The sequence below is a fragment of the Mobula birostris genome, chromosome 9 (assembly GCF_030028105.1).
Source record: "Mobula birostris isolate sMobBir1 chromosome 9, sMobBir1.hap1, whole genome shotgun sequence".
NCBI classification, from domain to species: Eukaryota; Metazoa; Chordata; class Chondrichthyes; order Myliobatiformes; family Myliobatidae; genus Mobula; species Mobula birostris.
Genome location: NC_092378.1, coordinates 31157541 through 31171911, shown reverse-complemented (window position 1 = coordinate 31171911; position 14371 = coordinate 31157541). Strand labels below are relative to the sequence as shown.

Here is a 14371-nt window from a genome sequence, read left to right as displayed (position 1 = left end):
CGGAAAGCTGTTTGTAAAGAGAGGTTGCTTCTGGGTTGTGGGGTTTTACTTCCTGTCTTTACTACTGCAGTGCATGGCGGGGGAGCTACACACACATGCGCACTGGGCAGAAAGAACGAAACTAAAACCCCACGACTGGGAAACAATCTCTCTTTACAAACAGCTTTCAGTAGCTGGAGTATTGCTATATTACCATTATCCTAATTAGTATTACTTATTTTTATAATGCTCACGTTACAACAGTATTTGTGTATTTATTTATTTTTCATTTTTTTCGGGATCTACTGGGAAAGTCTCAGTGATCGACCGGTTGGCAACCACTAACATAGATGATAAAGTAAACAACACATGCATGAAGCCGTCTGCCATTGTTGTGGTGTTGGAGGTTGTGTTCAAGAAAACAATGAAATGCTGCGCTGCCGCCACCATCTGTTCTGGCACGTCTTGACAGCGTTTTTAAAAAGAGCCGGTTACCCTGTACACACTACACCAGCCATTAGGCGTTTTCAGATTTATTCACTCTGGAGAGCGTTTTTGACAAGCTCCATTTTCGGGCGAGGAAAACGCCGTTTCAGTATGGACGGAGGGTCAAAATGAAGAGAAAAAGCTTCGGTTACGGATTTATCCGGTCTAGTGTGGACGTAGCCTTATTCTCCTGACAGGATGTTTTATACTGCAACACAAAAGATAACAATTAACTACAGTTTCAGCAGCTATGATCACCTACTAAACTTTAACTTTAACACTTTAGTATTTAACAGTTTGAATATAGTCAGGCAAGTTTTCAGAATTATATATTCCCAATGGTAGCACATCCTACCGAACTAGCAGATCCCCTTTGAATATTCAGTGCTGGTGTCTGTTCCAAAAGCCTCTGAGTGCAGACTGTAGACCCTCAAAACATAAATTTTGTTGAAGGTTGGTGCCACGAATATACAACTAACCAGAAGGTTGAGTAACGAAACAGTCTTAAACTGTGCCTTAACAAGAGATACTCCTTTAACAATTTGCTAATTGCAGGAACATTCATCTATTATCTTTCCTTATGTAGTTTCAATGGGACGGAAAGCCACAAAGTGTCAGTTGGAAATTAAATTGTGTGCAGTTTTTATTTCCTGAAGACTAGTTTTTGTTCTGGTTAGTCCATAATTATGCTTTCCAAGACCGTTCACCCTACCCCCAAACAATGATCCCTAACAATATCCACTCAGGTACATTTAAAATGTTGGGTTTGGTGTCAGCACACTTACTAGTTAAGAGTTGGTCTGCACTTTACAGTCACTGGTTTTAGCCAGAATTGAGATAACTGAAATGGATAAGCATGTGCATGCATCATCGTTACGCTTGCAAAGGTAAATCTGTTATCAACCCAGCAGATGACTTTTGGTCTTTGAACACATAGTCACCAAGGCAGGCATGGAAGTTAAAACAGCTCTTTACAGGAAAAATAGATTACTTCATTGGATCATTCTGTTTTAATTGTGCAACTCAATATCCAGAGAAAATCTACTGCAAAATTTGAAAGAATTAATGGATTATTGAAAATAAGCAACCTGACTTGCTGACTGTGCAAGAAACCCTGGAGGTTGTTTCTAGAACTGGTGCAAGGTCTGTGGTCAGATACGGTTTCACAGAACAGCCCTAATCATGGTTTTACCTCTTGTGTTGGGATGGGCACAGAGGCTCGCAGTCACCATAATTGGCAAGATAGCCCTGATGAATGTATGGAATGCTGCAGAAATTTGCCATGGATATGAGCAAAGTGAACTTTAAATTAATTGAGTGTTTGGAGAGCTTTGTATAATAATGGTTCCAAAGAACAAAAAACTGAAGTGTTAAAATGTTGACAGGTGAAAGTAAAAATTGTAATGGTAGTGTGAAAGGAGGATTTGTTGGATATGAAACCAATCTTGTAAAAATGGGTTAGGGGAAGTTCAGGAAGGGTGGTAATGCAGGTAGAAATTTACAGAACTAGCCAAGATCATTAGGACCTTGAAGGTGAAAATAAGAACAGTTGAAAATATTTAATTAGTTTCTGAGCTGTCTGCAAGTATAAAATCCACTTCTTGAAACCAGGTTTAATTGTGCAGTATTCTACCAAGAAAATGAAAATATATTTTGCATAATAAAAGTGACATGCACAAAAAATGCCATAACATGAGAGTTATATGATTAAATATTTTATATGCTCACAAAAGAATGTTTCAAGCAGTTAACAGTAAAATTATTTCAGTCTTGAGCTTAATTCTAATTTTATTATTTTTTTTCTGCTGTTTTCTCCAATGTTTTGGTATTTTTGTTTTGATCCATAGATCTACTGTGTTGTTTAGTGTACAATTCTGTGTTTGTAATTGATGACAATATTTGGAGACGGGTTGCACAGATGCAGGCTGTTTTACAATAAAGAGAGTATGTTCAACAATATAATGCACAGTACACTATATGCAAATTAACAGTGGCATTAGAAGTGTAAATCATCTGCTTTGACCTTGGTGTTTAAATTGAGAGAGAATTAAAGACAACTTTTGTTTTAAAAGCCAATATAAAAGTAAGTCATTGCTTTCTGGCTTGTGTCTTTTTCTCAGTTTTCTGTGCTAAACCCACTGTCTACATTTTGTATCTCAGAACTAGCAGTTAAATTTGAAAATTAACAAAAAGTTACTTCTGGTTTAAGGTGGCGCAGGAGAACCTCAGTGACTTCTGGCTGGTGACCAATGAAACAAGAATAGCAACTAAATACTTTGTTATCCACACTTTTTCTGGCAAATGATCATTGCAAGTAATAGTCTGTAACTTCCCTTTGGAGTTGAAGGCAATTGGATGTGGCAGAACTGAGGCAATGCAAGGCAAGGTGGCCTTGAGTGTGAAAGAGCGTGAAAGGTCGGACACAGGCCGCAGGGTCCAGGCCCCAGAGCGTATCAACGCAAGTGGACGTGGTGTTGGGATGGAGATTTATTGATCAAATCGAGGGCAGCGAGGTTCGGCATATCCAAGCAGCAGAACCCACTGCTCATACAGAGGTTTAAGCGCCGGGCCAGATTGAAAAATTCAGAGTGGCAAGGATCGAGCTGGTTGAGATTGCTGCTTGAAGCGGCAGAGCATGATGTGTGGATGGAGAGTTAAACACTGAGCCAAATTGAAAAGGTCAAGGTATTGGGGCCTGAGGCGAGGTACAGGGCAATTAAGATTACTGCTGTACAGCGTTTACTTGGCTCTGCGCTGAACTGTGGGTTGCAGACTTCAGTTCAGAAAAGCTACTTGCTTGCAGTTACTGTTTGCATGTTTTTTTTTAATACACATTGGGTGTTCGACAGTCTTTTATGCGTTATTTTATTTTATTTTCTTATGGACATGATGCGTTTTTTTAATTCTCTGCACATTGAGTATTCAACAGTCTTTTTTTCATATATGGGGTTTGCTTTAGGGTTTCTCTGTTTTGTGGCTTCCTGTTAGGAGATGAATCTCAAAGTTGTATACATACTTTGATAACTAATGTATTTTGAACTTTGAACTTAATGGATTCTGGTATTTGGTCACTGTTAGTGGATCAATAAACATTGATATAAGATGTCATGTTTTGATTTAGGTTGAATACAACAAAATATCTAAGGTAATATGTTAAATATTACATAGAAATCACTTTTATGTAATTTAACTATGGTGTTTCCAAATGAAGCACATTTTTCTTTTGGGTGAAGCACTGACACAGTCGTGCACAATTGCCTGTCACCTGTGAGCCACCTTTGCTTGCAACTGATTCATATGATAAGTAGCTGCCTTTATTGATTTGCACTCCCAAGCCTGCCAGCTGCTCAGTGGCAGAGTTTTGTATGGGATGGTTGAACAGTGATAGAGCAAGCTTTCTCCACAAGGTAGTTAAAAGCATTTAGGAATATTTGTATCTATTCAAAAACAGTTAAAATTAAACAAATAATTTTACAAATTATTTAAAATCTAAAACCCATAGAATATCTAAGAATGTTTTAAAATATGTTTAATTAAATTAGTTCAAAAATATAGAAATTGCTAGAAATGTAGCAACTCTTGCATTATGTCTTTCCTTGTCTTCATGAAGTTATCACAAATTAATTTTCCATTTCTGAATTCTATGAGGAATCTGAAGTCAGTGCACATTCTGGAAGCAGTTTATGAAAAGCAACTAGCATGTTTAAGACTTGCATATTCACTTAGGTTTCCAGAAGGGATGAAGTAACTCACACCAATAGGGAAATCTACTCATAGAGCCAAAGAATGTGGCTAAAGTATTAAATTAGTACTTTACATTACACTTGTCTTGCAAAGAGAGCTGTTACGGGCTGTAAATGATAGAGGATATTAAAAGACTGGCTGCATTTAAAGTAGATAGATTGCCTGGTTAAGTTATAAGACCATAGGATATAGGAGCAGAAGTAAACCATTCAGCCCTTCGAGTCTGCTCTGCCATTCATTCGTGGGCTGATCCAATTCTTCCAGTCCTCCCCACTCCCCTGCCTTCACCCCATACTCTTTGATGCCTTGGCTAGTCAAGAACCTGTCTATCTCTGCCTTAAATACACTCAATGACCTGACCTCCACAGCCACTCGTGGCAACAGATTCCACAGATTTACCACCCCCTGACTAAAGTAATTTCTCTGCATCTCAGTTCTAAAAGGATGTCCTTCAATCCTGAAGTTGTGCCCTCTTGTTTTAGAATCCCCTACCATGGGAAATAACTTTGCCATATCTAATCTGTTCAGGTCTTTTAATATCGAAATGTTTCTATGAGATCCCCCCTCATTTTCCTGAACTCCAGGGAATACAGCCCAAGAGTAGTCAGACGTTCCTCATACGGTAATTTTATCCCTGGAATCATTCTTGTGAATCTTTTCTGAACCCTCTTCAATGTCAGGTTACATCCCAAGCTACTGAGAGTAACAGAGAAAATTGCAGAGAGTCGCCATATTGTTCCAAACATCTGTATTTGCATAGGAAGTGCTTATTGACTGGAAAATTGCAAATATTGCACCTCTGTTAGAAAGAGATAGCAAAGATAAACCCAGTACAGGTTTCCCCCGCCATCCGAAGGTAGAGCGTTCCAATGAAACGGTTTGTAAGCCGAAATGTCGTAAAGTGAAGAAGCAATTACCATTTATTAATATGGGAAAATTTTTTGTGAGCAGCCGTTTGCAAGATGAGTTCTAAGGTATTGGAAAAGCCTGAAAGAGCTCGTAAGGGTGTTACACTTAGTGTAAAACTAGACATAATTAAGCATTTCGATCGTGGTGAACAAAGTAAGGACAATGTGAGTTTGGCTTGTGGAAGCTGACGAACGTGATGTTGAAGAGGTTTTGGCATCCCATAACCAAGAACTGAATTAATCCCCTCAGGTTCAAGAGCCTGTTAGTTGAGGCGTATTAACAGTTCCTGAACCTGGTGGTGTGAGTCCTGAGGCTCCTGTAGCTTCTTCCTGATGGCAGCAGCAAGAAGAGAGCATGACTTGGGTGGTGGGGGTCTCTGATGATGGATGCTGCTTTCCTCGACACCACTCCATGTAGATGTGCTCTGTGGTGGGGAGGGTCTTACCCATGAAGGACAAGGCCATATCCTCTTCTTTTTGTAGTGTTTTCCATTTGAGGGCATTGGCGTTTCTATATCAGGCGTTGATGCAGCCAGTCAATATACTGTCCACCACACGTTATAGAAGTTTGTCTAAATTTTAGATGTCATGCCATATCTTCACTAACCTCTAAAGAAGTAGAGGTGCTGCAATGCTTTCTTAATAATTGCACTTGCATGCTGGGCCCAGAATAGGTCCTCTGAAATGATAAGACTGGGGAATTTAAAGTTGCTGACCCTCTCTACCTCTGATTCCACCCCCACCGATGAGGACTAGCTCATGGACCTCTGGTTTCCTCCTCCTGAAGACAATAATCTGCTCCTTGGTCTTGCTGACAATGAGTTAGATATTATTATTGTGGCACCACTCAGCCAGATTTTCAATCTCTCTCCCATATACTGATTTGTCACCACCTTTGGTTCTGCTTATGACAATGGTGTTGTCAGCAAACTTGAATTGGCATTGGAGCTGTGCTTAGTCACACAGTCATAAGTGTAAAGCGAGTAGAGCAGGGAGGTAAGTACTCAGCCTTGTGGTACACCTGTGCTGATGGAGATTGTGGAGGAGACGATGCCAATCTGAACTGACTAGGGTCTGCATGTGAGGAAATTGAGGATCCAAATGCACAAGCAGGTATCAAGGCCAAAGTCTTGAAGCTTATAGATTAGTTTTGAGGGGATGATAGCATTGAATGCGGAACTGTAGTTGATAAAGAACATCCTGATGTATGCCTTTTTGCTGTCCAGGTGTTTCAGAGTTGAGTGACGATCTAATGAAATGGCATCTGCTGTGGATCTTTTGTGCCAGTAGGCAGATTAAAGTGGATCCAAGTTGCTTCTTGGACAGGAGTTGGTATGTTTCATCGCCAACCTTTCAAAACACTTCCATCACTGTTGGATGTGAGTGCTACTGGATGATAGTTATGAAGAATGCAGACTGGTAGAAGTGTGAGGGACTGGGAGCTTGAAATGAGGGTGACTGACAAAAAGAACCAAAGGCGATGTGAATTTTTTTGTGTGCGCATTGAGTGGATAAACCCTAGAATGCACTGCCAGGATTAGTAATGGAGACTGGTTTAATTACAGCATTCTAAATGGAGTAATATAAGTGTCTGAAAGAAAATAAATTGCAGGATTATGGGAGATACTGTAAATGGGGTAAGCAAGATTCCTCTAACATGGAACAGGTAGACTTGATGGACTAAATGGCTTTTTGTATTAAAACCTTTGTGTAATTCTGAACACGTCTGCAACCTTTGTGGGAAAAATGCCTTGCAGAACTGTGGGCAATTTCCTCATTTAAAATACCTGACATTATTACTGTTGAGCATCTTCTTACTACTTTTTATGAGAACATGCAACTGAGGGTTGTTGTAACTGATTAAAGTACAAAGTAGCCTAAAGGGCAATGGTTAATAATTGGCTTAAATTCAACTTTGCAGGCATGCTTTGACTGTTCAGCGAAGAATCCTAGCTGGGCGAGTATTTCCTATGGCGTTTTTCTTTGTATTGACTGCTCTGGGACGCATCGATCACTTGGTGTTCATTTGAGTTTCATCAGGTACTATAGCTTCCAAGATGAACATAATGCTAAATATATAAAAATGTCTAAGTCTCTTGGGGATACCTAGGTGTACTGGTGTACAAATAAAATGCTTTACAGTCAAATATTTACAAAAAATGGTTGAAAAAATTGTATCTCCTTTATTATTGGTAAAATTTCAGTTATTACTCAAAGGCATTAAAAACTTGACTAGGTAACTTTGAAATTGAAATTTAGTAAATTTTCTTAATGTTCTATGTATGAGAATACTGATTTGCACGATTCTGGATAAATATCTGTTGTAATGTTTTTGATACATTTGAGTGTAATAGGTGCTTATAATTATAGCATTTTTGAAGTTTCATTTGGAGGTATGGTCTAGTAGGTATTATATATTTAGGATAAGGATATGTTATTCATTGATAATGGAAAACACTAGAACTTGAGCAACCAGGTAATAATGAATTAGAACTTTGATGGCAGAAGTTGATGTTGAGGAATCAGGTTAACTATGTTGGAGATATGAGAGCTTATGATTGAGCAATGTGAGAATATTCCTCAACCTCTGAATTTTACATATAAATTTATGGTTCTTTCAAAGGAAACAATTTAATCTATTAGTATTTAACCATATTTTAAATATATTTTGTTTCTATACTGAGCAAACATTTGTGCAGAGTCAAGAGCAAAGTGCAAAAATATCCTATGAGGGAATATTTGAATTATTAGTTATTAAGATGATGGAATTATCAGTTATTATAAATAGAATATGATTAAATGGCTGAAATAATCTTTTTTATTATTTGTTGAAATCATAGGAAAATATGAAGATCAAAGATGTCAGTGGGATTTAATAATATGGAACATGATGGCCTAAATTAGGGAAAATCAGTGGTGCAATCTTCCACATCTGGAATGAAAGGCTTCACATAAAACTTTTAACTAGTTTGTTTCGTTCATGGATGCATTCACTTTTTATTTAATAACAGATTTTTAATTTCTGTATGGATGCACAGTCTGATAATTTTACTTCATAATGTTGCTCTTATTTTCTAAAATTGGAGAACAAAATGTTTATATTTATAAATGTTCACATAGGAACTCAGTGATCACAGCTGGTGATTTTAACAAAGAATGGTGGAAAAGCCATTTCTCAGCAGCTTTGAAGTTTTTCCTATTCTGATTGTTCTTGCAGGTCCACTGAATTGGATTCTAATTGGTCCTGGTTTCAACTGAGATGTATGCAAGTTGGTGGAAATGCAAATGCTGTAAGTTTTAAATTCTGCCAGTAGTTCTAACTGGCAATTTGTGTCAATTCAATTAACATTTGTCTTCTGTACGTTTGCAGTTTTTTTATTTTATAAAAAGATAAAAGTAACACACAAAACTGCTTAACCTGAAGTGTGTTTTTAATCCCTTTGTAGAGGGAAGAAGTAATTAAGTAGTGTAGATATAATTATGAGTATTCACAAAAGCAAAAAAAAACTGCACATGGTCAGAGTATGAAATAAAAATAAAATACTGAAAAACTTAGTAGGTTAGATAACTGCTATGGAAGCAGGAACAATTAATGTTTCAGTCAATGATGAACATTGATCTGAAATACTCATTCTTTTTTAACTCTCTACAGATAATTCCTAACCAGTTTTGTTTTTTTTAATTATAAGGAGTCAGACATTAATTGACTAACACATGGAAAACCTCTGGAATTAGATCATCATCAGTTTATGAATAGCAATGAACGGATTGTATGTTAATTGTGATGGCCAGGTTCTTAAGTTGCATTTCTGTGGTCATGTGGTACCCTCATCAAATCACAAGGAACACAACCAAAGCAGCAAAACAGATCATTGTTCTACAGGGTTCTTTTTGCTTTTTTTGAAAATTGTACTTCCCATTAAGGATACTTGTCTGAAACATGAGTGATAATTTTGTATGCTGATAGTGTTACTTGCATGTGTAATTGCTGTATAAACAAATCATGAGAACTAAAATACAAGGTGTAAAAGTACAGTAAATATTGTTCAGCTGCAAAAATGTCTTTCCTTTTGTAACTGTCTACACTAAGTAGTATTCAATCCAATAAGCTTTGAATTTTTTTTGCAATACCTTTTGTATTTTCTCAAGCCAAGGAGTATGGCACTAACTTTCAGTGCTTCTGCTTTATGTAATTACAAGCTGCAGAAGTGCTTGCATGAAAGCTACTAAGTGCTTTGGAAAATAAAGTCCATACATATCTTGTCCCTTTAACTTCCATTACCTCTAGATTACACAAGGAAGAATAACATTTAATTTCCTTTCAATAGCATGCTTTCTTCTGTCAACATGGTTGCAGCACTAATGACACCAATGCAAAATACAATAGCCGTGCTGCCCTACTTTACAGAGAGAAACTCAGAACACTGGCAATTGCCGCAACAAGAAAATTTGGAACAGAGGTAAGCTTGATAAATGTGAGATATTTTTATTAAAGAGTGTTTAAGTTTGACCATTCCAGCTAAGATAATTGTTTCAGGTCACTTAAAAAAAATCTTTTAAGAAGTACTTCATTTTTTTCCTCGTAACAGTGTCAGACAAGGTGGAATGTATAAATATTGGATTTCCTTAGCAATTTGTAAGCAAGATTCTTAAAGCACATCAAATTCACACTCTATTGAATTGAATTAACTTTATTTCTTACATCCCTCACATGAATGAGGAGTAAAAACCTTTACATTACGTCTCTGTCGAAATGTGCAATTTATAGTAATTTGTAATAAATAGTATGTACAACAGGACAGTCAGTATAGCATAGAAATACAATTGTATCAGCATGAATTAATCAATCTGTTGGCCTGGTGAAAGAAGCTGTCCCGGAGCCTGTTGGTTCTGGCTTTAATGCTGCGATACTGTTTCCCAGATGGCAGCGGCTGGAACAGTTTGTGGCTGGGGTGGACTGGGTCCCCAATGATCCTTTGGGCCCTTTTTATGCATCTGTTTCTGCAAGTGTCCTAAGTAATGGGAGTTCACATTACAGATGCGCTGGGCTGTCCGCATCACTCTCTGCAGAGTTCTGCGATTGAGGGAAGTACAGTTCCCATACCAGGCAGTGATGCAGCCAGTCAGGATGCTTTCAATTGACCCCTGTAGAAAGTCCTTAGGATCTGGGGACTCACGCCAAGCTTCTTCAACCGGCTGAGGTGAAAGAGGTGTTGTACTTTTTTCACCACTCAGCCGGTATGTACAGATCACGTAAGATCCTCTGTGATGTGTATGCTGAGGAACTTAAAGTTGCTCACTCTCTCAACCCCAGAACCATTGATGTCAATAGGGATTGGCTTGTCTCCATTCCTCCAGCTCCTTTATTTTTGTGACATTGAGGGAGAGGTTGTTTTCTTGACGCCACTGTGTCAGGGTGATGACTTCTTGTCTGTAGGCTGCTTCGTTATTATTTGAGATTAAGCCAATCAGTGTAGTGTCATCAGCAAATTTAATTAGCAGATTGGAGCTGTGGGTGGTAACACAGTCTTGGGTATACAGAGAGTAAAGGAGGGGGCTAATATCAAAATAAAATGGTCTGAGAATAGAGACTCCAAGAAGTCTCTACAAGTGCTTCCCAGGTTACGAACAACCACTGTATGGACAACCCATGCACATGAATGAGTGTTAGGGAGCCCTCCCCCCCCCAAAAAAAAAGTAACTAATTTCAGCATTTGGGTCTGTGTTGGAATGAGCAGAGGTGGGAATGTTGAGTAGACTCACTCTGAATCAGTGAGGCTGGCTGGTGGCCACTCTTCTTTGTTCATTTCTGATTTACAAATAGTTCAGGTTATGAACTGTTCTCAGGAACAGAATTCTGTATAACCTGGGGGCTGCCGGTATTTTAGTTTGGAGTCAGACTGGGCCTTAACACACCTCTAGATTTATACTTCAAATTTTGACAGTATGGTGGAACTTGATTTTATGTTAAGTTAAACTGGCTGCAAATTATACACTTTAACTGTGGGTATTTAGAATGTAACATCTCTCAGATGACCTGAAAGATGATCAGCACATTGTAATTACTTTTCAAGTAGTTTCCCTCAATTTAACTTGTTTTTTTTTCTCTTTTTTAAGCTAAAATGCTTGTTTATCTTTTGGAATACAATTATTCCATAATACAGGCTATTCCATAATAGTGTAATCTATCTTTATAGTTGTTGACTTGCCTGCAGTATATTTTAGTAATTTTCTGATTTTTATTTTAAAATGAATCAGAATGAATTTATGAAGACTGGTTCCTGAACAAGGAAAACTGTCAAAGCTGGAAAATTGGGAGGAAAATTTCATTGTAATTAAGAGTCATGAAGGATTTGAATGCATAATTAATCAAAGTCTCCTTTTCACTTATTATGTGATTTAGCTGTGGATCGATGATTTTGGAAATCCACCTTTATCTCCTCAGAATAAAGATGAAGACTTCTTTGCCTCTCACACTACAGTAAGTTATGTGAAGGGTGGGGGTCTGCACTAATGGATGCCACATTTTTGAGGTGTTGCCTTTTGAAGATGGCCTTACTGGTGAAGAGGCTAGTGCCCATGATGGAGCTGGCTGAGTTTACAGCCATCTGTAGCTTTTTCCGATCCTCTGAAGTGACCCCTTCATACCTACCAGGCAGTGATGCAACCAGTTAGAATGCTGTCCATGGTACACCTGTAGAAATTTGCAGGAATCTGTTGTGACGTACCGAATCCCCTCAAACTCCTAATGAAACATAGCAGTTGATGTGCCACCTTCTTAATTGCACCAATGCGTTGAGCCCAGGACAGATCTTGAGATCTATCAAAGAATTTGAAACTGCTCACCCTTTCCACTGCTGAACCTCAGTGAGGACTGGTATGTGTTCCATTGACTTCCCCTTCCTGAAGTCCACAGTCAGTTTCTTGAGGATGAGTGCAAGGTTGTTGTTGCGACACACTCAACCTGCCTATCTATTTCGTTCCTGTACACTTCCTCGTCACCCTCTGGGATTGTCAAGACAATAGGATGCCATTGGCGAACTTGTAGATGGCACTTGCGCTGTGCCTAGCCACACAGTGGGTAGAGAGAGATTAGAGCAGTGGGCTGAGCACGTATTCTTAAGGCTCACGCAATCATAAGATAAGTAAAGTCAGTGTCTTCTCATAACAACACCTGTTGCATTAAGACCCTAATTACACTCAGTTGTATTGAATGTGTAGGTCTTACTTGCTTTCTCGATACCATGCCCCTGAAACAGACCTTCTATTTTCGGCTCTATTGTGGCAAGAAATTACTAGATGGAGAGAGGAAAAGATTCAGAGCTGTTCTCAAAATGTCTTTGGGGAAAAAATGTGGGATCCCTTGGAAATCCCTGGCCATTACTACTCAAAATGGAGAAGGAACATTCAGGTGGCATGGAGAAACTTGATGGAATTGGTGATCACCCAGAAGCCAGGTCTAATTAGCAGAAACTGTACATACCTTCAATCCCATCAAGCACCTCTGCCCCACTGAGGCAGAATCGCTGGCCTCAGCCACCCACAAGACACTTTAGACCCTGAGGTACTACCTAAGAAGAAGAGTTAATATGTAGATTGACCTGATCAAGATTTTTTCAATGCCTCTGTTCCTTCATTTCCAAAACAGATCAATCTCCCACCTTGTTTACAATTCTTCTTAGATTAACACCAGAGGGTTCACTTTAATGTAAGTTTTGAGTATCTTGAAACCAGATAAATGCAAACTAATATATAAATATATATGTATGAATACATATATATTTGAATTATATATGAATTAAAATCAGAATTGCCTGAATGAGTTATTTATTACAAATTATTTGGCTTCCTGTAATAGATTTTCATGAGCGCTTTGTGTTTAATTCCAGTCAGCCAGTGTTAAATCATCGGATCAGATCACTGACTCCACCCTTTCAGAATTGAGCTCTTCTGAGAAAACACAGCGGGCAGACAACAATGGTAAGGTTTGGGCTTGTCTTTTGGCAGAGTTAGAGATAATGAATCAGTGGCTTTGGTATATCTCTTTAAAATGTGAAAATAATTCTGAACTGAGACCAATTTATAGGGTCCTTTCTGCTCTTCTGGCTAGGTTAGTGAAATCAGCAGTTAAATCTGTTTCCTTTTGGTTATTAATGGCCTTAGTACATATTGGTTAAATTTGTCTGTTGAGCCAATGAGTTTCTAAAACATTAATCTTCACCTTCAGTGCATTTGGTGTGACTATCCTTTTAAGGACAAAAGAGCTTATCACCCAGAAAACATAAAATTCAAAATAAAAACAGGTGAAAGAGGTTACATTTTTAATAAAATTTTGACAACCCAAGACATAGAAACGTAGAAGATAGGTGCAGGAGTAGGCCATTCAGCCCTTCGAGCCTGCACCGCCATTCAGTATGATCATGGCTGATCATCCAACTCAGAACCCTGTACCAGCCTTCCCTCCATACCCCCTGATCCCTTTAGCCACAAGGGCCATATCTAACTCCCTCTTAAATATAGCCAATGAACTGGCCTCAACTGTTTCCTGTGGCAGAGAATTCCACAGGTTCACCACTCTCTGTGTGAAGAAGTTTTTCCTAATCTCGGTCCTAGAAGGTTTCCCCTTTATCCTCATACTGTGACCCCTCGTTCTGGACTTCCCCAACATCGGGAACAATCTTCCTGCATCTAACCTGTCCAATCCCTTTAGGATTTTATACGTTTCAATAAGATCCCCCCTCAATCTTCTAAATTCCAGAGAGTATAAGCCTAGTCGATCCAGTCTTTCATCATATGAAGGTCCTGCCATCCCAGGAATCAATCTGGTGAACCTTCTTTGTACTCCCTCTATGGCAAGAATGTCTTTCCTCAGATTAGGGGACCAAAACTGCACACAATACTCCAGGTGTGGTCTCACCAAGGCCTTGTACAACTGCAGTAGTACCTCCCTGCTCCTGTACTCAAATGCTCTTGCTATGAGTGCCAGCATATCATTCGCCTTTTTCACCGCCTGCTGTACCTGCATGCCCACTTTCAATGATGGATGTATAGTGACACCCAGGTCTCGTTGCACATCCCCTTTTCCTAATCGGCCACCATTCAGATAATAATCTGTATTCCTGTTTTTGCCACCAAAGTGGATAACCTCACATTTATCCACATTAAATTGCATCTGCCATGAATTTGCCCACTCACCTAACCTATCCAAGTCACCCTGCATCCTCTTAGCATCCTCCTCACAGCTAACACTGCTG

General features: G+C 38.7%; 1 protein-coding gene across 4 annotated transcripts in view; it reads left to right on the top strand.

Annotated features, from left to right (window-relative positions):
* The window catches only part of arfgap2 (ADP-ribosylation factor GTPase activating protein 2), a 73353-nt gene that overhangs the window by 22856 nt on the left and 36126 nt on the right, over positions 1 to 14371 (top strand). For all 4 annotated transcript variants that reach the window (XM_072267733.1, XM_072267734.1, XM_072267732.1 and 1 more), the window contains exons 2-6: positions 7039 to 7157; positions 8335 to 8407; positions 9446 to 9577; positions 11521 to 11598; positions 13007 to 13097. In XM_072267733.1, the coding sequence (XP_072123834.1) occupies positions 7039 to 7157; positions 8335 to 8407; positions 9446 to 9577; positions 11521 to 11598; positions 13007 to 13097 (493 nt within the window). The remainder of the gene's footprint in view (positions 1 to 7038; positions 7158 to 8334; positions 8408 to 9445; positions 9578 to 11520; positions 11599 to 13006; positions 13098 to 14371) is intronic.